We start from the raw sequence: 24,823 nt of genomic DNA on the forward strand, positions 1-24,823 counted from the left end.
GTTTTTGCGGTTCGATTAGAAGATACGTTAAAAAGGGGTGGAACGTATTTAGTAGCAGGGTGGTCCGAAGAAAGTGCTCAACGAATCGCAATATTTAACACGCTCTTCTTTACTTTTTAATTTATCGAATCGATCGCTATTTCGAACGGTTCGATCGATGGAAGACACTTTGGAGAGAATCGAAACGCGTTTGGTCGCGGACTCTCCAAATTCCAAGAAACTTCTTAAAATCTTGCATTTAATTTGACGATATGGTTTTTCAGCGATTTAACCGGAGGATGCATTGACGGAGGGTGAAACGTGTTTGGTTGCAGGGTGGTCGGAGCAGTGGTGGTTGGGGCGGCCGTCTGCGGGCGTATTCCCGGACTGGCTAAGAGTCAACGGGAGCAGTGCAGAAAAGCGCCGCACGCGATGCCTGCGGTGGGCGAGGGCGCGGAGCTTGGACTTCGCGAATGCCGACATCAGTTCAGACATCACCGATGGAACTGTTCCCACGTGGCGAACGATCAGGTCTTCGGCCACGTGGTCGTAGTAGGTAAGGATTGTCCTGTCACCGCGGCCGGCCCGCTATTTATTATACAAGGGGACCGGCGCGTTTAACGCGACCCTGCACCGCGCTGCGTTCAACGCGCTCTAAAAGGCCGTGCAAGCGGTAATGGATGCGAATGTCTCCGGTATTTCGAGCGCGGTGCCGCCTCGCTCGACCGCGCCTGATGCATTTTACCTTTCGTACACGTACGAGCGCGCGCCATTATTCTTTCGACTATAGAAAATTTGAAAAAATCTCCTACACGAAAGCTGTTTTGTCTCGCGGAGAAAACTCGATGGAGCGTTTGAATTTTTCTTTGTTGTTATTTTCTGAGATTTTAACGTATCTTATCGTATACTTGAAGAAGAACTCAACGGTTCGCGTAACGAATGTGTCGGGACAACGGTTTGCCGGATTTGCTATCAAAGAAAGGGTTAAAAGTTCCATTTTACGCCGTAACGTTGTTAGTCCCTCGTAAGCTTCCCGTACACTTCATTTTTACGGATACGACGAGGTTGCTGATCCTCGAGATGCGTCGCTGTTCTAGTAAATCAACGATATACGTATAACGTACGAACAATTGCTGTTCTTTATCGAACGATGCTCGAACAAAGGCGGTATTCCGCGTGAAATTTCACAATTGCACGAGAGGCCACCGTTTTAGGCCGGAGAAACGACGAGGAGGGACTTTTAATTTCCAACGAAATAATCCCTACTCGCCGTAACATTGATTTCCACTATCGGGATTCCAGTTCATCTGCATACGTATTGGAAAATGTTTCCACGGGAACGCATATAAATGAAACTCGAAGAATCAATTTAGTGCCGTTAACCGAAGAAGCCTGCTGCTTCTGATAATTTTCGACTGTCGGCGTTAAGCCGTTCGATCGAACCGTATGCGTGCACGCGCGCGTATTAGTTAGAAAACTAAAAAAGATAAACGACCCGATGGTGTCGAACCCGTGTTTTATTAGGCAGCTAGAACTCCGTCGTACCAACGGTCTTTTCATTAAGAATTTCCAAACTCTATCGCGGACCTGTTAATTTACATTCTACCGTGAAACCTGCCACTTAATCATCCACTATCGGAATCGCGTTAATAAGTCTTTCGGATGTCGAACATTCCCACGACGAAATTATTGGAATTCGACGTGGATTTCGCGTAGTTGTACGTTCCCATCGATAAAGAAAGTTTGGAGGAAAGATTTCAATTTCTCGAACGAAGAAATATTTTTAGATTTGTCAGGCTATCTATGAAAGGTTCTTCGTCGAATCGGAGAAATACCGTCCTTAAGAATTTACGATCTGAACTTACTAATTAATCAACGACGTATCTCTTTCTACGGTAAATCTTCTCCGAATGTTAGCTTCAACCTTTTCAATTTCTTACGTCTCATCAAATTCTATTTTTCGTATTCCTACAGTCTCGCGCTATTTTTAATTCTCCTATCGTTATATTCCTTCGATGGTTCCTGTCTCTTCAGTTTTTGCAAGATTTACGAAGAATCGAAATCTAACGTGACCAAAGAAAGCGATCTATAGCAATTCCATTTTGTCGACCATTCTAATCCAATCCTTTCCCAAGGATACTATTTCATACTCGATTCGCGTCGATCTTTCGTCGACCAAATGATCCAAACAATGTGGTTGATGTAATTTTCTTATGGGTAATATGACAGAGAAACCACGACGAAATAAGTTTGCGTCTGTTAAATCGACGTTTCTCCGTTCTTTACGATGTCGAGTTTACCTCGAATCCCGCTGCGCTCCTTGTATAGGGAAGATAAATTACAATGGGTGCACGCCCTGCGGCATAAACTCGAAATTCTTTATCACAAACGCGCCGCAATATGTAGTCTTCTCCTTCGAGCATAATTGTAATTTGTTTCCGTCTTTTTAGAAAACCGGATGACTCGACACGTTTGCCACCTCCTTTTGTGAGATGTACAAACGACTTCGAGTGACATGGCATGAGAAAGAGGTTTCTATTTCTTCTCGTCTGATCTTTCTATTCTTCGCTTCTCAACCTCGACGTGGACAAATCATCGACCTATCGCCTTTAACGAATAGCCAAACTTTCTCAAACTATTCCAACTATAAACGTCGCCGATTCGCTGGAAATTAGTACGAGATAGAATATTACCGAACTATTTAGCGACATTTCTTCTTTTAATTAATTAATTTTTTCTCTCGAGTGCAGCTTCTCTTTTTGCAACTTTGCCAATAGCTCCCGAGCTTCGAGAAGCTCTCGCAAAATATCGTATGTATCGTGCCGGACAACGTTATTCGTTATCGACGTCCTGCCATCGTAAAAAATAATTCGCTTCCTGAATCGACCGTTGCAGATATCTTAAGCCTGACGGCATCTCGAATACGTCGCTCTTCTAACGAACCAACGAAACGTAACTCCGCCTCGCGACATAAAACCCATCTGCCCTCCGATCTCACCCCGAACGACCTCGAACATGCTCGAAAATCTCCAACCTCGGGAACATCTTTTATCTCCCGATTCTCTCGATCCTCTATCTCGGCAGCAGTTCACGAGACACGATAACAATGGTCACGCGGAAACGACGATTCCCGCAGCGAGACAGAAATCCACGGTTGAAAGCTGGAAATTAAGGAGGCGACGTGTAATGGGTGCTGTTGGTGGACGTCGGGTAGCCGTTCCGTGGTCGGCATCGCGAACGTTTTTACGAGGATTAGGCGTATGTTCGCGGAGAGGACAGAAGACGAGATAGAGAAACGGTGGCTGGCGGTAGCGTGGATTTTATCGGCGTGGAAATCGACGAAACGGCCACGAGTACGGGGTAGACGGCTGCTACACCCACAAGCGTGCGGCCGTATGCGTTAGAAGCGGGTCCGGTTTCTCGTGTTACCGTTTCGTGATGCTGCCTGCTGCCCGGCAGCCGCATAATACGCGTATAACTTATGCCTGGCCCGCAGAGGGAACGTCGACGCGCAACCTTGTGCAGTGGCCTCCTCTCTCCCTCCCCCCCCCTCTCTCTCTCTCTTTCTCTCTTCTCCTCTCTTCTCTTCTCTTGGTGAAAAAAGAAAATAAGTATGAAAAAGCGGCGCGCAGGATGCATCCATGGCTCGCCCACGCGCGAACTTAACAAATTTCAGCTGGACACGTGGGAAAGGTTTCGATTTCTGCGCCCGCCGCCGTGGTTAGGCTGATGGCTGTCGCGAGGATCTCTGATTTGGTGTACGGCTTGAGTTGTTCGTTTAAAACGTGGCCTGTGCGTTGAAAAGCGACGACGTTGTTCAAAGGAAAGTTTCTTCCGAATAGAAGAGAGAAGAATTTCTATTCCTTCGAATTTCCTCCTTACGAATTTCCAGTTCTCCTTCCGCGCCTTTTTTTTCTTTTTCTTTTTTAATATACGCAATCACCGTAGATTTTTGCAAAACGAACGTCAAACATCGTTAGTCGTTCGCTGAAATCCAAATTCACTTCAATCCAATAGATTAAATCCACCGTAACTTAATTCGCTATACCGAGTACAATTTTGTTCGTACAACTGGACTCGCCTTGTATTTCCATCCACTCTGTTGCGACACTTTCGTTTCGCTGATCTCGCTAGTTAGATTCTTCCGATTCGTTCCCCGACCTCTCGTTTCCCTCGAACCCCCAGTTTCTCATTTCCCGAAAGTATACTTTTGCCGATGGTCCTTTAAATCCAATCAAATTCCACGCCAGTTTCCTCGCGAGTGTTTCTCGTGAAAATCGACAAACACGACTTCCGAATTCCCCTTCGTTAATTTTTCAACGCCTCGTAGGGAACGCACGCGCGTAGTTTCCTCTGTTCATTTCCGAGGCTGGAAGTAACTTAATATTACGCGACAGGACGATTACCGTGGGCTGCGCAGCGTCAAAACGGCGAAAGCAATATTTCTCAGGGACAAGATAATCCGGGTAAAGCAGTCAGCGGAAGCTGACGTGATCCGCTCGCATAAATATCGCTAAATACGGCGTATTTGTCATCTCGGCATTAAAAACCATAAGCACGAGGCCGTAAGACGACGGGTCCGCTGCATTGACCGTGTCCCGACGGCGTTCATAGGAAACAGATAGGCGTGCACGCACCGCGATTTCTCATGATTAACGCGCCGGATTAAGCCTCAACGTGGGAAAAATCGAGAAAGTAAAATTCGCTGTTGAGATTTACGGCCGGTCGCGAGGCAGTTTGTCACGCGGCGTATCCCCATTGAACGAGAATACAATCGGACCCACGAGCGCCTTCGATTCCGTGGATACGCCACCGAGGGTTCGTCTTAAGGCGATGCCTTAAGTTTCGCGGCATTTTCTCGTCGCTCGATAGAAATCGATTTTATCGGCGCTTTCGCGAAGAACGATCTTCGCGTTTCGCCGTTCTTTTCGTGTTTCAACGGTCCACGTTTTTACTCGTTGTGCGACAACGAAAAGATTATATATCGTACGAGTTTGTTAGAAAATGAAGTGGATTAATCGACAGTGGTAAATCAGTTTCGAGAATGGATTATGGTAAAAAATTTTGGATTTTAGAAGCTTAAATCTTCGACAAACGATCGGGAACGTAACTGTTTCCCTTGTCCGTGAAATTACAATTCCAAACGACCCTTTCACCCGAGGTAAATCTGAAACACTCTTCGATTACTTCTTCCACGTTGAAAAACGCGACTGGACGGTCTTGTCGCGCACTGATCACTGGGATAAAGACCCCATAGGAGGATGACATACTCGCGCCGGTTCGCGTGCAAAAACTTGACTGTTCATCCGGTTACTCGCTTACGTCGTTCCGCTTTTAACGAGTTATGAATTCCGTAGCTCGGTGAGATCGGTAAACACTTATTAAGAGCCAACGGAGCTCTCGTTGCGTCATAAAACTAAAGAACGTGGTCGAGATATAAAATCGTGGAAACGAGCATGGGTGGCGAGTTCCAAAAATAAAAAATCAGCAGATACACTCGTGTTCATAAGTATTAACGATGCGAGTAGATAAGAGGATAAGCATCGTCGATGCTGATTATTAGACGAACGATTAATTGGTTAGAATTTTGTATTTGCGGAAAAAGATAATAAACTATTTACGGAATATTTTCGTATTTTATAGAATTATCGGTATCTGTGCAGTTGGTTGATGCCAACCTCGTTGGAACAATTTCGAGCGAAACAATTTGTCGAACGATACGGCGTAGAAGCCTAATTCGCTTCGTGAAATGGTTGACAGATGCGATGGAATAACGACAAGTACGCGTAAAGCGTACACTACGTTACGGGAAAACTGACTCGTGAAACGTTTGGTAACGTGGAAGCAAATAGCAACAAATAGGAAGAAAATGTTGATAAAAGCGCTAATGGTAGCCTAATAGTTTCGCGATGATTTCTTATTTTTTCATAAATGCCTTGATACTTGTGAACGGGGGTGTACGTGAAATGAGAAGGACGTTAACGTATTAAAAGCGAGCCAATAAAGACAAGGTGAAACGAAAATAGCAGCTGCACGCTGAAGGAAGTCTCGTAGAAAATAAGAAAACGTGGAATTAACGCGCAAGAAAAATATAAATAACGCTCGTAAGACGGAGGGGAGGTCGGTCGGACGGTTGCTAACTTAATTAGTGAAATTAACGGGGCCGCTCAACATGTTGAACGCTAAGTACGGCAATATATGCGGCCGAGATATTTGCCGGCTCTTAAAACGTTCACATTATGCGCCCGATATAATCCGTGCACGTAGGAGTACGTGCGTTCGAATTAAACGCGCGATTAACACGTTTCGTGAAAACACGACGCGCGCTTGAACTTGTAACGTTCGTGGCTTCGAGTTCTACTAACGCTCGAGCAACGATAGGGACGAGCAAAACAAATTTTGTTCGTCGTTTTAATCCTCTTCCTATGAGAGGAAGCCGAATCAAAAGTTATCGTAATAGATATTTTTTATGGACAATGGCTAGACAGCGAAGACCTTTGTCCCAAATATTTTCGTTTAATTCTCCTCGTCAACGTAGTTGGCTATGCGTCGTAGAAATTTTAGTTTAAAACCGACCGATTCTTTGTTTCGGTCAAAGATGTTCGAACGAATTCTTTATCGTCAATTCGTCGCGTTAATTCCTCGCAGAAACTTAACTCTCGCTCGACAACGTCATGCATGTCCTGCCTATAAGCGCGCAGAGAATGCGATCGTTTCTCAGCCATCGTGGCGTGCTGCCTTGCGCGAGCGTCGAAATCTCCGCTACTACTCTGTCGCGCAGTAAACCGTCCGGTGACGACGACAAATAAAAATCTGTAGCTTTATTTCCGCTCTGAATATTTCGAAGAAATTTGCGACATTAATCCGTACACACTGCGATCTTTCAATTGCGATAACATAAACGATATTAAGCAACAAAGCATCTATCTAGATATTCGTTCACAAGGTATAAGACGTTTGATACTTTTACCTTGTTGGATACTTCAGATTCTTTCGTCTGTAACCCCGTTTATAATCTCGTCGTAATAGCCGCAATAAGGTTCCTCTGGAAAAGCGTATGGAAGAACCGAAAAATTTGGCCAAAAGGAAAGAAGAAGGTCGACGTAATGAATTCGACGCGCGAGCTACCAAATTAAAGGAATCTCGCGTTCAAAGATAAGAACTGAAACGAAACGATTGCAAATTTCGCATCGAGCACGGAAGATTCGATCGCGATCGTAAATAGTCAGATCCGCGTTCGCTGTTAGTGGAAACGGTGGATTTCGGTCCGATGGACGATCGCAGTGGCGAGTTAGCGACGCGTAGAATTAATCGAAAACACGGCAGGCCTGCTGCGACCCGATTCGCGGGTGAATATATTTTCATAAATTAGGATTCTTCACGCGAGCGCCGTGCCATGCCGCGTCGAATTCGGACAGCGTCGTGGGCGGATCGGACACCTAATCGGCCGAACAAAACGACGTAATTAAGAGATCCATTACGCGGGATACTCGCTGCGCTGGAATATTATCTATTATTAATTCGATCGACGAAAACCGATACTCTTAATTACGCATCCAGCGGGACCTTCGCTCGGAACTCGATGTTAAGAAGATCAACGCGTTCCAGGAATATCTTCGTCGAGATTCGAGCGGCCCGTGGGTCGCACAAAAAGCCACCTCGTGAAATTCCCTGTTGGTCGTCCCGCTCTAACGACGCGTCGTTATTTTTGTATTCCACGGTTCGTTCTTCTTCCCAGCCTCGTTTTGACTACCTACTTATGCTCAGCCGTGTAGGTATTTGGAAGTCGATCCAGTAGGATTTATCGATACGGGCCGGCCGATCTTCGACAGCGGCTTCCAACGAATCTTCTTCGGTTCTGTCGTGTTCCAAAGTTTTAGGCAACGTGGCGTAGTACAGGGTCTTCGAATTTGCTATTCGTAGCAAATTCATCAAGTTGGAATCAGAATTGCCAAGTGACATTGGTATGGAAACAGTAGATGGATAAATAGCGGATTCGCGAGATTGGCAAATATTTTTATTGAAAATAACGCGATCGATGGATATAGTGGCTTTCGCGGATATCACTTTATATTACGACGCGCCACTATGATGGCTTACTTTACTGACTCGTTCGGTCACCGTTTGAACTAAACGATCTGTTTGCGAAACGATGTGTTGCGTCACATTTTTCTCGTCCTCGCAATGTTTTATAACAGCGTTAACAATATACAGACAGTGTCAGATATCGATTGTTGCTCTCTGGTAAAATAAATCAATTTTCTCCCTAGCTACAATCAGTAGATATGAAATTCATATCTTGGTGGTCGGTAGTTGTACCGTTAAAAACGCACGAATCCATAAAATTTCGCAAGACTATTAAATTCGATAAAGATCGGAGAGAAAGCTTCGCGCGACGTTCGACAAATTATCAAAGATACGTAGAATCGCAAAGATCGACCATATCCGATCGCGATGCTCTTTCACTTACGAGCGCTCGAAAAGCTCGTCGATATTCGGAGCCAACGAGTTCGCGGAAAGCGGTGAGAAGCGCGATAAACGTCGTTCGCTCTGCAAAGAACACCGAAACCAAAGACGAAATCGTATCGATGCGTTTGTCTCGGTCGCGCCGGTCCTCTGACTCCTTAAAAATTGCCAAGTATCTCGTTCGAGCTTATCCGACGATAATATCGGCCCTATCGGCCTATAAATCCGCGTACATACGGCCCAGAACGGTGCTAATTTTATTTCTCGCGTGACAAAGTAATCCGGACCGCACACTGGCGAGAAAATGAAAAAAAGAAAAAAAGAAAAGGAAGAATCGAGTGAAAAGCAAGGTGGAGAACGAAGAAAGGGCAAAGGAGAAAAAGGATGATATTCTTGTCAGAACAAGCCGAGTGTATCCTCTGCCTTCGGATAACGTCAGCGAGCAGCGTCACGAGTTAATGCGTCGTCTTATCAATTTCTGCTGAACCCAATGGAAAGCCTTCTACCTTCACGCCCTTTCCAACACCTATCCCCTCGCAATTTTTGTCTTTTTTCTTTTTCATCCTGCTCGGTCCCCTTATCCGTCTCAAATAACTGGACTGGCCCACACTTGACGTTCTTCGCAAACACCTACCTATAGCCCGTCTGAAATCAATTGACCCCTCAAGGCTGATTGCAAGCGATGCGATTACATAAATCTTGTTACATCGCTTCGCTATCTTATCCCTTGGCTTCTGCTTCAATATTACGTTTGATCGCATGCAGTATGTTAGGTGTCGTCGCGTCTTAATAAAACCACTCTTGATTATCTTGACGTAGGATAACTCCGCGGTGGAATTTTGTAGCGTTTCATTTTTATGGAAATTACAGTTTCGCGGAGTGTACGGAGATTCTTGATGCATGACTCGCGATAAAGGAAACATCGCAGAGAAGAAAGTAAAATTTTGAAAAAGCTGTACGATCTTTCTTGCATATCTTTGAAAAGTTACTTTACGCTTTAAAGAATTATTTCCAAATAAAATTCGCTCGTACAGTGTTGAGAAATTACTTGCAAGTAATAGCTCCTCGAGCGGCAAATAAATTCCCAAAAGACTTGGATTCGTACGCGCGATACGTCATCTGGATGCTCGTTAGCGGACATGGATTCAACGAAACGTATGGAGAGGAGCGCGAAGCGAAGCGATCGCGGAGTTTACACGATCGTTTGGAGCTGATTTACAACGGCGATCGAGCAACGACACGGTCACGATCCGGTTACGATCTCGTTGGAAATGTTATCGGACGTTTCGAAGCGCGAGTGCTGCCGCTTGTTTGAAGAGCATCGGATGGTATTTCAATGGATTGTAACTGAGTCGCGAGTAAGATCTCCGAGGATCACCGGCGTAAATCAAGCTTTGGCTGCTCTCTTGTCCGGACGGAGACGTTGTTCGCGATGACTTTATGCCGAGCAATGGAACGGCGAGTCCGATGTTCGTGATAGGTTTCGAGTTCTAAGATGGAATCGATTTGCGTTTGTAGCGGCACGTGAGTCGTACAACGATTCGAATCGGCAGTGACTCGTGTTTTTGTGCCTCGGCGTATTAACGCTGTTTCGCATTTGCTCGTCTATCATTCGCGTATCGTTTGGATACCACCTCGCGTTAAAGAATCTTACAGAAGTCGATGCAAAATCGAACGAAGCTAACGCGAAAACACGCGGACGAAAGATATTCCATCGAATTTGTCTACTCGATCAGTAGGTGCATGAAATACGAGAATCTCCTACATAACGTGTAGCGTGTGTAACATATTGTTAGATGTACAGTGCTTTGTCCGCGTTGCATAAATCATCAGAGCAGCGTGTAATTGTAAATCGTGTAAATTTTGATTTCGTTGATACATCCGCTTTTAATCCGAATCGTATCGTAATACGCGCGTTAAACGCATCGAGCTCGTTTGCGATATTCGTTCTCTTAAATAGTAATGTTGCTTGTAAATTGAAATGAGTTAGTCGTCGAGACAAGTAGGAAGGAAAACAATGTCCTAAACATTTTTCTAAAACACTTTATTCTCTTGCGATTATTAGTCACAGTGTTTGGTCGTAATGTTTGTAAATTCTTGAACTCTTTTCTAAGATGTCGCGTGTTGTTTAACGTCGTCAACGATACTTGTTGGACTGTTTACCTCCGCTTTAACCTTCATATTCTCCTCAATTTTCTCGAATGCCGTTAAATCTATAGACAGCATTTTACGTAAAAATCGCGGAGGCTACTCAATCACAAAAATATCTCCAACGACGCTCTTCTTCGTTTGCAATCTAATTACAAACCAGTAAGTAATTCCACGTTGCGCATTTATTCGCTTTACCCACTAAACACGGTTGAATCTATCTCGTCGATGTAATCGTCTTGGAATCTTGGTCTTCCTCGTGAAACACGCAAATATTCGCGATAAGAAGAAGCTCGACAGGAACTTCAAACAGTCACCGACGTTGAAAAGTCGCCTGTATCCGCCGTTTAATCGTCCAGACGGACTTATTAGAAGAACCTGTAGGCGCGCAGGTGCCGTGGATCCTCCGGAGCACGAGTTCGCGCGGATCCGGACGACGAAGTCGATTAAGAAAATTTCCCAGTTCTCGTAATCGAGTGGTCTGCGCGTTGCTCGCGGATTAAATTACGCGCTAGTCGAAGATACGAGGTTCGTGCTGCGAAACTGTGCAACCACGACGAACAACTGGAGAACCGGTATGGTGGAAAAAGAGCGGCGAGCGCGTTTCCAGACGGAGGATGCTCTGCTTCGCGGATAAAACCGCGTGACTTGATCGTGGTATGTTGGAAGATAAAGAAATAAGGAAAAATGGGGAAAACGAGAGGATATACACCCTCGTTAATTGGTATTTGCGCGCGTGCTGGTCTTGTACGAAGGATGCCAATGAAGTGGAGACGTTGGAAAAGACAACGAACGCGATGTTTTGCACGATCTCGAGACGATTATTTAGTGCGGGGAGCAAAAATTTCTAGAAATTGTTTTACGAAAACGAGTATGATATTGGCCTACGTAATATTTTCCACTCGTAGAGCAAACTGTCCTGAGATTTATCGATTGGGACGTGCGAATTAAACGAAGAACGTTTCCTTGTGCAATTGCTCCCACGTGTATTAAATCGACGTCGACATCGATAACCGTCGTCGATGATTTGCTAAAATGAGAGCGTTCAAAATATAAAATATATCACAAACTTTATAAATTGAACGTTTTCTACGAGAAAAGATTAACGTAGCGAAAGAATCGTCGCAGGACGCGATTGTCGCTAATAACCACACGATCGACGCGATAAATTATTGCTCAAAGGAAAATTCTGTGGCTGTTAGCTTATCGACTGGATAGTTTTGACTGTGTTACATTCGCTCGATGACAACTCGCACCCGAATCGATCAGATACTGGATTCATACACGCGTGGGATATTCGCGTGTCGAACGAGTGACTCGACCGGTTGGAGGAAACTCCGACGACGGAATATCGATGCACGATATAACGAGAGGAGTTCGTTTCTTTTCTTTTAACGTCCCCTTTTTATATTTCTGTTTCGACTCGGTCTTCGTCTCTCCCTGTTTAACGATACGAATGGAATTCCCGTGCCACGTGGGTGCCCGAATTTATACGTTCCACGGTCATTAGGAGAACATAGTATCTAAATTCGCAGCTTGAGACCTTTTTAGGGGTCCTGCTTCTTAATGACTCTCCGAGTATCCGTCGATGTTTCTGCAATTTTCTGGTCCCCGGTATGAAACTGATACGAAACGATCATCTTCGGGAGAGAGGAAGTTTCGAACGAAGTTTGTAGGGGGAAATGGAAATGTAGTGTCGTTGAGCGTGTAATTGGACGAAAATTTGGGGACGAGTTACAACGACGTGCAAGAGACATTGATACTCGAGTAAGAAGTGGAGGAGGCGTTCGTTTGCCCAACTTCCACGATGGATGTTGCATATACGCGACGTTCAAAGAGTTATCGACCAACCAAACGATAAATTTATCGATTTTCCATGAAACTTGACAAATTCTAACGTATCGTACCTTGCCTGCAAAAGCGCGAAGAAATCCCATTTCGTTCCGCGAAACAAGACCGAGCAAAGACAGACTGTAGCCTTAAAGAAACGAAACTACGAAAAACCTGTCGTAAAAGCAAAAAGCAAGCTGCGACCGCTCCCAATCGATTCGCAAAGCCGTTCGATACAAACCACGCGTCGAATTACCAGAGAAACAAGGACACAATTCGAAGAATCGTTCGGAGGAAGTTCAGGCAGCGGATCGAGTTCCGCGGATAATTGTATCGCGCGCACGACGATCCGTCTCTGTCGACTTTATCTCGCCGCTAATTTGTTCGATAGGTCGGAGAACGACCGGTGCAGGCGGATCGAACGCGAGCAAACCCTGCGTATCTTCGGCTCGCGGACGTAACTAGAGTGGACGATACGCAGGTACCAACCGCGGCGAATCGTGGCCAAGAATTTATAGTCGGGCGGTGGAAATTACCATTGCCGGCGTCCAGCAACCTGGCATCTTCCTGTCCCTGCTCTCTTCGTTTCCGCCGAAGCCGATGTTCGCTCGAACGTAAATTATGATCCGGTCTCTGTTTAGATAACCACGAGGATGAATTTAGAACAGGCCCAGATAACCGGGCCGTTCATAAATATCCTCGAGGACGCTTTTACCCCGGGCAGAAGCCTTCCAGATGACCGCTTCGAGCCTCTTTTTCGAGAAATTTGGATTAATTGGCCCGGTTAATGGGTATCTCATCTGGGATGGTCCAGACCTGCTCGAAGAACGGGTTGATCGTGGATTTAGATCGGTACGATGATTTCCAACTGAGGCGTGTCCGAGTGGTCCTTATCCGATGGTCCTTGAATGTTAATTTCACTAATGAGTGTATCATCTGGTCGGAAATTTAGCGATGTTTTGGAAGAAACGGAGAGTTGGGACGATAAAAATTGTTTCTTCGTAAGATTCTATCGAATTTCCAAGTGGAACCGATAAATAGACGGCGAATTTTATCCCTTCCGACCTTACAAGTATAGTTACGAAACGTATCGACGCGTACTCTCTTTCTTTTTCGATGAAACGTCTTTTTATTTATACGTTTTCGTTTTGCTTGGTCGCACAAACGTTAAAAATTACTGCCTTCGTGGAAAACGACGAAAAACGACTTGTCAGAGTAAAATTCTTGTCTCTTTCCGTGGCTGATGTCTAAATAACGAACTAGAAAAACTTTTATTCCGACTTGTTTCGAGGATCACAGGTTATCGAAACATCTTCGTCTTATCGATACGAGAAAGACGTGGCAGGCAGTTTCTTTTCCTCCTATATTATCTTCCAAACTCCAAACATAGCCACATGGCAATTTAAAGTTCCATCCTCGCAATCCAAAGCTACCACTGCAGTTACACCTGCAGCAGTTCCAGCATTGACCCTAATGGCTTCGATCGCAATCGTAATAACAGCAATTGCTCGAATCAGATTCGGTCTGGTCGTGGCCGCGCTGTATCTCGTATCATGTTCTCCGTATTATTTGCACATGTCAACGGACTAACACGAATTCGAATCAACCGCTTGTGTGCGCCACGTGAATTGCCAAGTACACCGATACTGCTAGCCACAAATAGAGAATCTGTACAGTATGTATCATTATGTACGCGTATATAATCTAATATACGCGGTGTCCTGTATTTGATAGTATAACTGTTAAGGCTATGTCTTTCTATCCCTCTCTCTTTCTTTCCCTCTCTCTCTCTCTCTCTCATGTATGTGAAAAATAAAATCTTAGATAGAAAAGATACAATCTTTTCGTACGAGGTTTCACTTTTGAGAAATTTGATACTAAGTATACAATTTGTCTACCAAGCGTCGCCATAATTTACGTTTCCAGCAAGTATACGAACATTGTCGAGACTATATGCGTAAGCACATAGAGAGAGAAGAGGGCTGCGATATTTTCTGTATAATTGATCGGACGTCGTCTCCGCTACTGGGAGATTCCTCCAAGGGACTCTAACGTTTCCTTCGACACACCGTGAAGTTCGATGGTTGCGTAGCGTAACCTGATCCGAATTCAATCGTCCACGAAAAGTACTATGTAATTATCCACGAAACAGCGACGAAAATTTTTGATTATTTTTTTTTTTGTTTTAATTAAACTTCTACCAACGTATTTGTGAGATTTTTCTGATTAAAGCGAGACCAGACACGACGTAATGCAAGTCGAAAGGAGATAACTTAATGTCACTGAGGAAACAAATTATATCGCGTTTGATCTTGTTACGATCAGAAAAGTCTGGCAATTACGTCGGTAAAAGCCTTATCCGATAAAGATCGAATTGCAACTGTATATACCGCCGGTTACGAGACACCCTATACACGAGTTCAAAGACCATGTTCGATGAACCAGTGACGATAAAAGGCAGGAGGCAAGGAAAGCCCGAAGACAAATTTCCATTTACGAGCCACCGGTACGCCGTTATTGGATACAATGGGACGATGGGGCTAACCTAGCGACGGAGGCTGGCGAACGCGTGCAACGCGACGAGATACGATCGACGTAGCGGCAGTAGTTTAGCGTAGAAAACTGCCAACGGGGACCGGACGATCCGTGAATTGAGTTATGGCCGGGTTCTGCATCCCCAGGGGCCTATCGCGGCCCCGTGTACAGGGCCTCTTTAGCCGTATAAATAAACTAGTTAATAAATTAATATATCACTGGCGTATCTTTTTCCCCCGTGGCAGCCGGGCGCCCCTGCGAAAATCGCTAACAAGACTGGGGCCATTAATAACGAGCCGTGGCGAGGCGATGAATTCGCGCAGCATCGGTTCCCTAGCCTCCTTATTAAGACGTAACCACTCATCGACCGTGCCGATAAGTGTGATTCAGGAAAGTGCCACGCGTTCTCCCAGACTTCCCGACCAACCGTGATTTTTTGTCGCTCTACCGTTGCAACGGCCCGAACCAGCTCGCCCCGTGATTTATACCCCGCTGGTCCAGTTATGGTACAGTTCAACAGGAAACTTTGAGAGTTCACGGCGTGGGCAGAGTCGTTGGTTGCTCGGTTGGCGATCGGTTTGGCGAATTGCGCAAACGAATTTCGCGTTGTTACGCACCAGCAACCGCGTTTACGACGATCGGTCTAGGGATTAGGGTTGATTTAATGAGATGTTGCGGGTGGTCTCGTACGAGGTGAGTTTGCGCGTTGTTTGGAGAAGTTGGTGAAAGTTATTCGACTTTGTAAGTTACGAACTCGCTGTATAACGTTAGTTACATTCGTAACGAGCGATCGAGCGTTGGAGGCGCGGAAAAGAATCGAGTGATCGACGCTGTAACGCGAATGAAGAGTGCGCGAGGGGAGAAACCGTAGATAGCGGGTAAACGTAAAACAAATATCCGCCTCCGATCTCTATTGAAAAGATTCCGATGAACCGTAGATTCGAATCACGGAATCTTCGCTCACGGTAAAAGCTCTAAATATATTCGATCCGTCGCATTTAACGGTCTGTGAATGCAGGCCACGAAAACGACGTAGACAATTCAGCCGTTACGAAAGGTCGGTTCGTTCCGGCGATCGGTATCCAACGTGACCTTATACAACTATGCCAGTTACAATAAGACACCACTGGACACGAAGTTCAATCGACGTATCGCCGTCGATATCGAAGGCCACAGGGTAAAAGTACACCAGTTCACCGACCATTACGAATCAAGAAAAAGAAGCAAAAAGTCCTACTATGTAGCAGAAACGGATTTAAGATTCGACGTATCGCGATCGTGATCAGCTAAGGCTACGGGGTACAAAAGTACACCAGTTCACCGAGCATTACCAAGCTGGTCGAATAAAAAAGAATCTTACCGGTGAATAAGTAGATTCCGTTAAAATCTACGTATATTCAGATTCGACGTATCGCGGTTCTAATCAACGAAGGCTACGAAGTAAACGTATACCAATTGACCAAGCGTTCGATCGACCGAAAAGAAAAATTTCACCAATATGGGACAAATAGATTCCGTCGGAATCTACGTCCAAATACTACGCAATCACCACTGCGTAGCTAACTGAACCTTATCATCGAGATCGAAGATCACGATATAAAAATACGATCGAATCGATCGAGAATCGTTGGTCGAACGAAGAAACTAGCGAGTAAATAGAACTCGACGAACGTCGTTCGTCGATATTCGACGCTACGAGGTAAAAGTACAGCGGTTCGCGGAGCGAACTAGCCCGAGCAAAGAAAGAAAATTCTTTCCACGAGAATCCATCTTACGATAGGTATCTGGAAGATAGAAGAAAAGGTTGCCTGTTGAAGCGGACTTCGGAGACGTTCCCGTTTTCCTTACGTACAAGCTGATCAGGATGGTAAGCGACGAGAGGAGGACACGTTGTCGCGTTCGCGACGCTTAATGGTGACGCTGACGCGCGACTGTGTAACCAGTGCCGCGCGTTAAACGCATCCGAGGAGCCGTAAATCATACGGACAACATAACGAACGCTGTAAACGAGCCTCGACCATAGATCATGGATCTAATGCTAGGCGACCCCCCGTCGCCGCGACAGCGTGGCTACAAGGGATCCTACGGTGACGCGGTTAATCGTATTACGCGCCTTATACAGGTCCCTGTATGCCTGAATTATTTAATATCGTCGGAGTGGCTGGCACACCTGCCATACGGATTCAGGCATCTTGAGAACGTGGATCGACCACCTCTATCGATTCTGCCCTCAGCCGCGGCCAATTACGCGATTTATCGCGTGGACGCGTGACCGATGCGGACGGAACGATGCCTCGTGTGAGAACTATGCTAATGCGCCCTGAGAACGTGTTTTCGTCTTCTTTTCGAGTTGGCGTTAATAGCGGCGAGATGCGAGGGAATGATGCTGCGTTTGTATCTCGTTCGAGGCTCGTGGGGTACTCTTTGGGATTGATCGGTTTAAGCAGAGAGGCGAATCGTAGATTCCCGAGGTTGCCGTAGGTTATGGAAGACTCCTTTGTCGGATAACTAGTTTTGCTCAAAGATTTATGGATCGTAAGTAATTCTCATTCGGAAGGATAAGATTTAATTTGATTAATCGTAACGTAAATTAGTGGAAATTACGCTAAAATTGGCGTTGGTTAAAACGAAGATTGCAAACAAGAGTGAAAAAGTCGTTGAGTGAAAATTAATTTCTTCTTAAACTGAAGCTGGTTATTGAACGATTAAAAGACGTCGATTCTTAATTGTTCCAATTACGAATAACCAAATTATTTACCGCGATAGTCTTGAAAATGGCAAGCAAGAAAAGTTCTAACAACGAACAAAGGGAACGAAACAAACGAAACGTCCTGTAAGTACACCCGTCTGCGATTGAATTCTGCTTTCGAGTCTTTGAAATATTCCGACAAGTAATTAAAGAGTTTTAGAAAGTTTAAGAAAGTTTTCATAGTAAATTTAAGTGTAGCTGCTCCTTGATAAGCGAAATCATTTTAGGCCAGACACAGTTTCAGCTTTGATCGGTATGCAGAAGCAAACGAATCTAATCTAGCAGCAACAAATCTAACGAGATTCGTTGCTACGTGTATATCGTGTATAATTCAATGCAAACACGTGGGATTTAACGACTTATCGCTTAAAAGAAAGCAACTCGCGTAACTTATATCATTACGATACTTTCACCGTTCCAACAGTATCCCAGCTCGAAAAGCAAAACGACCCAGAGAAGTAGCATCTCGCTGTGATTTGTAGAAATATCGAAGGATTTACGATCGTATTTGTGCTCGAAGAAAGCGCATCGATTACCCAGTCGCTGAATAGTAAGGTAAACCTGTGATTCGTATCGTAATTGGACGCTGTCACGGTGTAATTAATTTATCATCGGTTCTGTTCTATAAAATATTATTCGTTTATTCGTTGGTCTTGGTTAGCGGAATAACAGGAAAATTTGTGAGTCTATCAATTTGACAAAATTAATTTAAAAAGTATTATAGTTTCTTGATGCTGAGTAATTTCGTGGATTTAATCTCGTTTCATCTTCTTCGTACTTTGGATTTTTCGTCCTAATCTTCTCTGATTATATTTTCTCTTTTTCTTTGCAAACGGTAAAATTTCATTCAAATATTCTATTTATTTTGCTGGCTAGCTATCGGTGCTTGATCATCGGTTTCCACGATTTGACACTGATCTTAACAACTTAACAAGCGAATCTTAATTATCCAAATCGAACAATATTTGTTCCTTTCCTGGAAAACGCCCTGCTCCCGATATTCGGTACTCGCGTTTCCTTACAATTATCGCATTGAGAATCAACCGTAAAATCCTCACGATAGAAGTAATACGCCGCTTATTTTATTTATCAAAGCTGCGACGCACGATTGTAATAAAACTCGGACGTAAAATATTTCGTGATCCAACCCCGGTGAATTCGATTTACTTAATACGCGAAGATATCCCGTGGGCAGTGCGCAGTGTGTTAACAAACGAATAAAAGGTAGCGGAGCGTGGACCGGTGTTTGTTACGGGGCCGGATCAGTTAAGAGAAAAATCAATTCAACCTCCCAGAAGGGGCCAGGCAGAAAAGGAACGAGGAACTGTGGCCCGAAGTCGATTCGAATGCAAATTCAACGAGCGAGCTCGGATCGAACAAATGCTAAGTGGAGGCGTGTGTCTTAATTATAGTAATTGGTTAATTGTCTCGCTATCTGATCGAGTTCAGCTTGTCCCTGTTCGAAGCAACCTATTCGAGCTGGCGTTTAATGCTCTCTTTTTATCGGATTTTTCTGCACGATCGAGGAATTTTCGTTGCATAAGGCGGTCCTATCGAATTAAAAATGGAAGGGAAGAGAGAAGAGAATCGAGAAGACCGCGGTGCAATTCGTTAAACTCGAATAAACTTGTTGATTGTGAATTCGTTATAAGCTTTGGTGGTCCTCATTAGGAGCGTATAAAATTATTTATGAGCCACGGCACGATGTGGCGAACAAGTTTTTTCGTTGAGCCCCGGCGATTCGTGACTTTTGATTACTGCTAATTGTACTACGTCGCGTCCGCCATTTTATCTTATTTCTTTTTTACCTTTTCAATTACGTTGCAAATTTGCTTATTCCTCGTGGGCATCGACGAAGCCGCAATGCTCACGGCCTAGCGTTACGCAACCGGCAACAAATGACGTGACAGTCTCACGGAGACTGGTTAACGACGCTTGAAGAAATATTCGTAACACGTGTTACCGTGATAAGAAACGGAATTAATATGTTAAACGTCGTTAAATTCTGTTTCGACGTGGTCGAATAACACGTTGATCTACAAAATTTCATTCCGTAGGCGAAATTTTCGTCGACGTTGTATTTTTGCAAGCAAGCTTCGCCACAATTTCGGAACGCCGCTTCTCTTCTTTGCGTTTCTTTGCAGGCCAAATGTACGCGAACTCTACGAACCTTAAATTTTTGACCAGAAAACACCGGTTACTGGTCAAAGTTACCATGTAAATTTACGTAAACAGCAAACTGTAGATAAGTAGCATTGTTTGCTTATATTTCGTTATTTCGTGTAAGAAAGCAGGTGGATACGTCGATTCGTTACATGATTTTTATCACGACGGTGACAGTCCAAAGACAAAGTATCGAAATTTTCGCTATGATAAACGTTTTCGGAATAAACGTGGTAATGCTCGTAAAAGCATCCCCGACGTTTAAAATCCACGATCGAGTCTAGACTCTACTCTTGCATTCGATAGTTCATAACACGATACGTAACAGGCCATGAACTGGTCTCGTGTACATTTTCCGTGGTCACTCCGATCAGACCCGGAGGCGGTAGTCGTTCGCCATTTACAATGATCGAACGATGATTGTTCATCGAACTAGTCAGGATCGGTAACTTTCGACTCGACAGAAAATGCCACGTAACTAGAAAGAAGTCGTCGTTTCAAAGACAATAACTAAACAGCAGCTCTGTGTCAAAGACAAACACATTACTCTTGTTGTCACGAACGTTATAGGTTCAAAGACCGTTGGTCTGGCTGGTTTCCTTCTTGTCGGAAGGAACAGTCGTTGGAATTGATCTATGCCGGTAGGCTGCGGTTACGACGCTTGTATTTCTCTACGTTGTTCCTTTTGGGGCGTCGCTGCTTTACTGCTATAGGATTTCCCTGTATTTGGTGCTTTGCGTACGCCTATTCTTTCGAACGTAATTTTTTAAGAAAGAATTTTCCGATGGGAAAGAATTTTGCGAAGACGGGTAATTTTTAGGGAAAATAAATTGGATAAGGAAAGATAGTATAAATACGAATAGATCCTATATCTTTTACCGATAACGTTTCTCACACAGATTTGAGGATTTTTTAAGAAATTAATATAACGTGCGTGTAAGTATATTTCCGGTTTATCTGCAACAACCGTGAAAGTTACAATAAACGAATGACGTCTAGAAGAACGTATCGCGAGCATTTCGTGTTGATTCTGAAAATTTGTTGGAAATTAATACGCGCGTTATCGATGTAGCTTTGTTTATACAATGTGGGTTTGGAATCGTTCGCTCGATCGAAGTTAAATCGGACCTGCCAGTTGCGAAAGGAGCGTATATTTCATCCTACCACTTGACAATTAATTGCACGGTACAGGACAACGTAACTTGGCTCTACGCTCTAAAATATGCACGCGATAACGAACCTGAACTTGATATCGTATTGTGTGATAATTTCACGGCCGTTCTTAATATTTATAATTAACTGCCAAGCCTTGTTTGCGTTTGGACCTCCTACTAACGCTTTCCAATCGTCGAAAAATAAAGGAGAAAGCCAAAAGAATCTAACGACTAGGAAACGTAATCTCCGTCAATCGCACGAGGCGAATCGAAAAAATTCAAACGATGCGAAAAGGTCCGACTAACGTCTTTCGAAATCAAGACGAAAAGGAAACTCGGACCGAGCGCCTGCAACGTTCAAACAAGAAGGAAATAAGGAAGCGTAGGGACTGGAAAAAATTGAACTAACCGTTTCCAAGACTGGAAAGAATTCCAATGCTTAAAATTCTACAAATTTCTCCATAAATTCTCCGCCGTGCATCCATCTTTCATTCTAAGAAGAAAATAAAGACCATTTGTCGTGGTTTCGTATTATCATCCATCTGGCGTTATCCGTGTTCCATCCATTCCGAGTGAGTATTTCGAACGTGGTCAGGAATTACGCCTATCCGATACGTCTTGATTACTCTTTCATCTACCTTTGTTCCTTGCTTGCAGATGGTATCACGTAGTCTCGTTGTCCGCTAGATAACTATCGTTATTCAAAGATGAGAACGCGTGCACGATGGTGGACGGAAGATCGAGCTAAAAGCTTGGAAGGAATATGGTGGTTCGGTCGGTCGGTCGATAATCTTAACCGTGAAAATAACGACACGAACGTGCAGAACAGCCAGGTCCATTATTGATATCACCTTTCGCTTTCAGTGATCGTACGCGCGTCGTTTGTACGTGTACGATATACACGCACGGTCGTCCCTCATTTTTCATCTCGTTTATTACTCTGATTCGTGTTTTTGTTTGCGTCGCGCATTAACGCGTATCGAAGCGACCAGCTATTAATATGCATCGTATTTAACGACCGGGCTGTCCGATACTTGTGAATCAAAGTCCTACATTAATTCGAGATTTAACGACGCTGAGAGACACCACGCGTATTTACATATGAATAGGTACATGTGTTAAGTGAGAGGGAGTTGAACGATCGCCCTTAGGATACGCATCGGGAACGCGTTACTTCTTCGTACAGAGGAAATCGAAGCAAGCGTTAATGGCAGACGCGTTTAAGGATAAAGTTGATTGCTTCGGAGTTCCAAGTAATTTAAATATCTTTTTAGTCCTTGAGTTATTCCTCCAAGTTCTAATAGTTATAGAGAAACTCTCGCTACCGATACGTTCCCACCTTGTTTCTGCGTTTCTACGTTTTTACAACAATGTATCGCTTGCTTTCCCGGACTCGTATATCGTTATATTCTCGCAGTTTTCCGTGACCGGATAAGACGAGCGTTTTCCTGTCCGTGGCATATTTGTCGAAGTCAGTGCTATCGCGATCATCCGCTTTTTATTTTTCATCCTAGTTGTTATCTGTCTGTGAGTGCGAGGACTCTTAACGTTCAACATTTTCTTGACGCGTGAAAAGCGTTAAACGCGAGACTAGCGCGAAGAATCCCGCGTACCGATAACAAACCTTCGCGTTGTACTCGAAGTTGGCATATCTTTCATCGTTGAATAGAATGCGATTGGCACGAAAATATCTGGACACAAACGAAGTTAACAAACGCACGATCGGTCCATTCTTCGAACCCATCGTTGATCCGTCGTCGAGGATTGCAGAAGAAGGAAGATCAACGTTGGATCTGGATGAAATCAACGACGAAGAGTGGCGAATCAAGGGACGAATCCGTTGTGTGGGTGCCGAAAAAAGGATGAAAAGCTAGAGGAGAAGGACGCGTGGTGGGAAGGAAGGTTGCAAGGAAGACGAGGAGAGGCGGACGTTGAAACCCGAGGTTATCTCGGTGAACAGGCATGTCCTGCCACCACGCAGCAATGTTTCCGTCTTGTATTCTCCCGTGTCCGACAAGATCTTTATTTCGCCGTGAGAAAAATTTATCTGCTCGCAACAACACCTGGCATCACCTCCCGCAATGGCTATCCCCCTCGCTCCTCCTCTCCTTTTCCACCGTGTTCGCCGCGAGGTTGAAAGTTCATTCGCACCTCGCTGCCGTTTGTCACAGATCGTTCGAGCCGCACCCACGCGGACAAATCGACGCCGCCTGGATCCATCGAGCCAACACCGTTGTTTCATAGCGAGTAATACGATGACTAATTTCTATTCGCTATTACGCGCTTTTTATCGTCGAGGGATATCGTAAAGCGGAAAAATCGTACGAAAGCAACGTAAGATCCGAGTGAAACGAAGCGTAGGCAGAAAGCAAGCTTTTGGATCCTGTCCAAAGCAATTTTACGACTTTCCGTTGTCCGTTAACGCCTCCGATTATCCTTCTGTTAATCTTACTATACGTTTAAAGACTTTCCGTTCATCCGAATTATCGAAACGAGAACTTTCGACAGAACCCTTCGACGCCTTAACATAGTCCAGCGAATTCGAGAAAATCCATCGAAGAAACGCCTACTTGTTTTCTTTTCGCAAATACGTTCGACGTTCGTCGTTCGAAAACGAATGGCGCATTTTGATATACGGAATCGTTCTGTATCTTGATCTACGTATCGTGATCTACGTAAAAAATCGTACCCCACGAGGAACGAACCTATCTTCTTGCAGCAAATAAATCTTGCTACCGAAAGCAGAAAAGCAACGTAAGCAAGATTCCTAACATTCAGGACGTTTCTCCGCTTCATCGACATTCTGTACGACGTTTGCCACTTTAACCACATTCGTTTACAGCTACTATAACAGCCGCGATAAAACCCCGTAGTACGTTTCATTATGCTAAGTACAAGTTGTCTAGACGTTTTAAAACGAGACACGTTAAAACACGAAGAAAACTCTGTGGAACGTCGCGAGGCTAGAACTGTCGTTATTAGACGGTAAAATTTCGCCTGGGCAACGTGACGCAACTGGAAACGCGTCGATTACGCGATTCTCTCGGGCCACGTACTCTCCTCTTACAAGTTTATCGTGACCCATTCGCGAGAACCAACGTACGATAATAAATTTCCGCGGTGCCGGTGCACCCACACGCCGGATTCGGCTCCGAGAGAGGTAGAGACAAGCCACTCAACTCGCCTTACAAGAATCGGTTTCGATTCATTGCGATCTCGCTTACAAAGTATCCGTTACAGGCTGCATGCTCCTCTACGAAAAAGGATTCCATTCCGAATCGATCGTAAACCATCGGCTGTCCACGCGTGCTCGCTTCGCGAATTTGTCGAACCGGTGGAGGAGTCGATCTTGTAACTCGAACTATCCTGTCATTCGGTGTCGATAGAGTCTCTGTACGTTTGTTCTTCCATGAAAATAATCCGTTCGTTAAACGGATATCTCTATTTGCAGACACGTCGTTCCTAGACGAGTCGTAAAATTAAAAAAAAGAAAGTATTCGTATATGTTTGAAAAAATGGTGGTGTAATTTTTGGGTAATTATTTCTATTGCTATTTGATGACACGATTTGCCAAATTTCTATCTATCGAAATCAAAGATGATCTTAATTTATACGCATAAGTGTGGTTATCGTCTCTGCTGGAATGCAGAAATACGAGTTTGTCTTGGTCATTTTGATAAACGACGGCTAAGGTCAGACGTATTAGAGTAGTTAGCGAGGCGAGAATTCGTGTAAAAGGGCTGTAGTTTTCCCCACGTGGAAAACGTACCTTTTAGTTTTTAGGTCGAGCGCCAACGCG

At 44.4% G+C, this 24,823-nt stretch overlaps 1 protein-coding gene across 1 annotated transcript in view; it reads left to right on the top strand.

The window, feature by feature from the left end:
* Nucleotides 1–318: 318 nt before the first annotated feature.
* LOC117213167 (protein Wnt-2b-like) overlaps nucleotides 319–24,823 on the top strand; it is a 42,575-nt gene continuing 18,070 nt past the window's right edge. Inside the window, exon 1 of the mRNA XM_033458519.1 lies at nucleotides 319–535. Coding sequence (XP_033314410.1) covers nucleotides 412–535 — 124 coding nt within the window. The 5' untranslated portion in view covers nucleotides 319–411. The remainder of the gene's footprint in view (nucleotides 536–24,823) is intronic.

This window comes from Bombus bifarius, unplaced genomic scaffold, assembly GCF_011952205.1.
Source record: "Bombus bifarius isolate JDL3187 unplaced genomic scaffold, Bbif_JDL3187 scf7180000008515, whole genome shotgun sequence".
In the NCBI taxonomy this organism is placed as follows: Eukaryota; Metazoa; Arthropoda; class Insecta; order Hymenoptera; family Apidae; genus Bombus; species Bombus bifarius.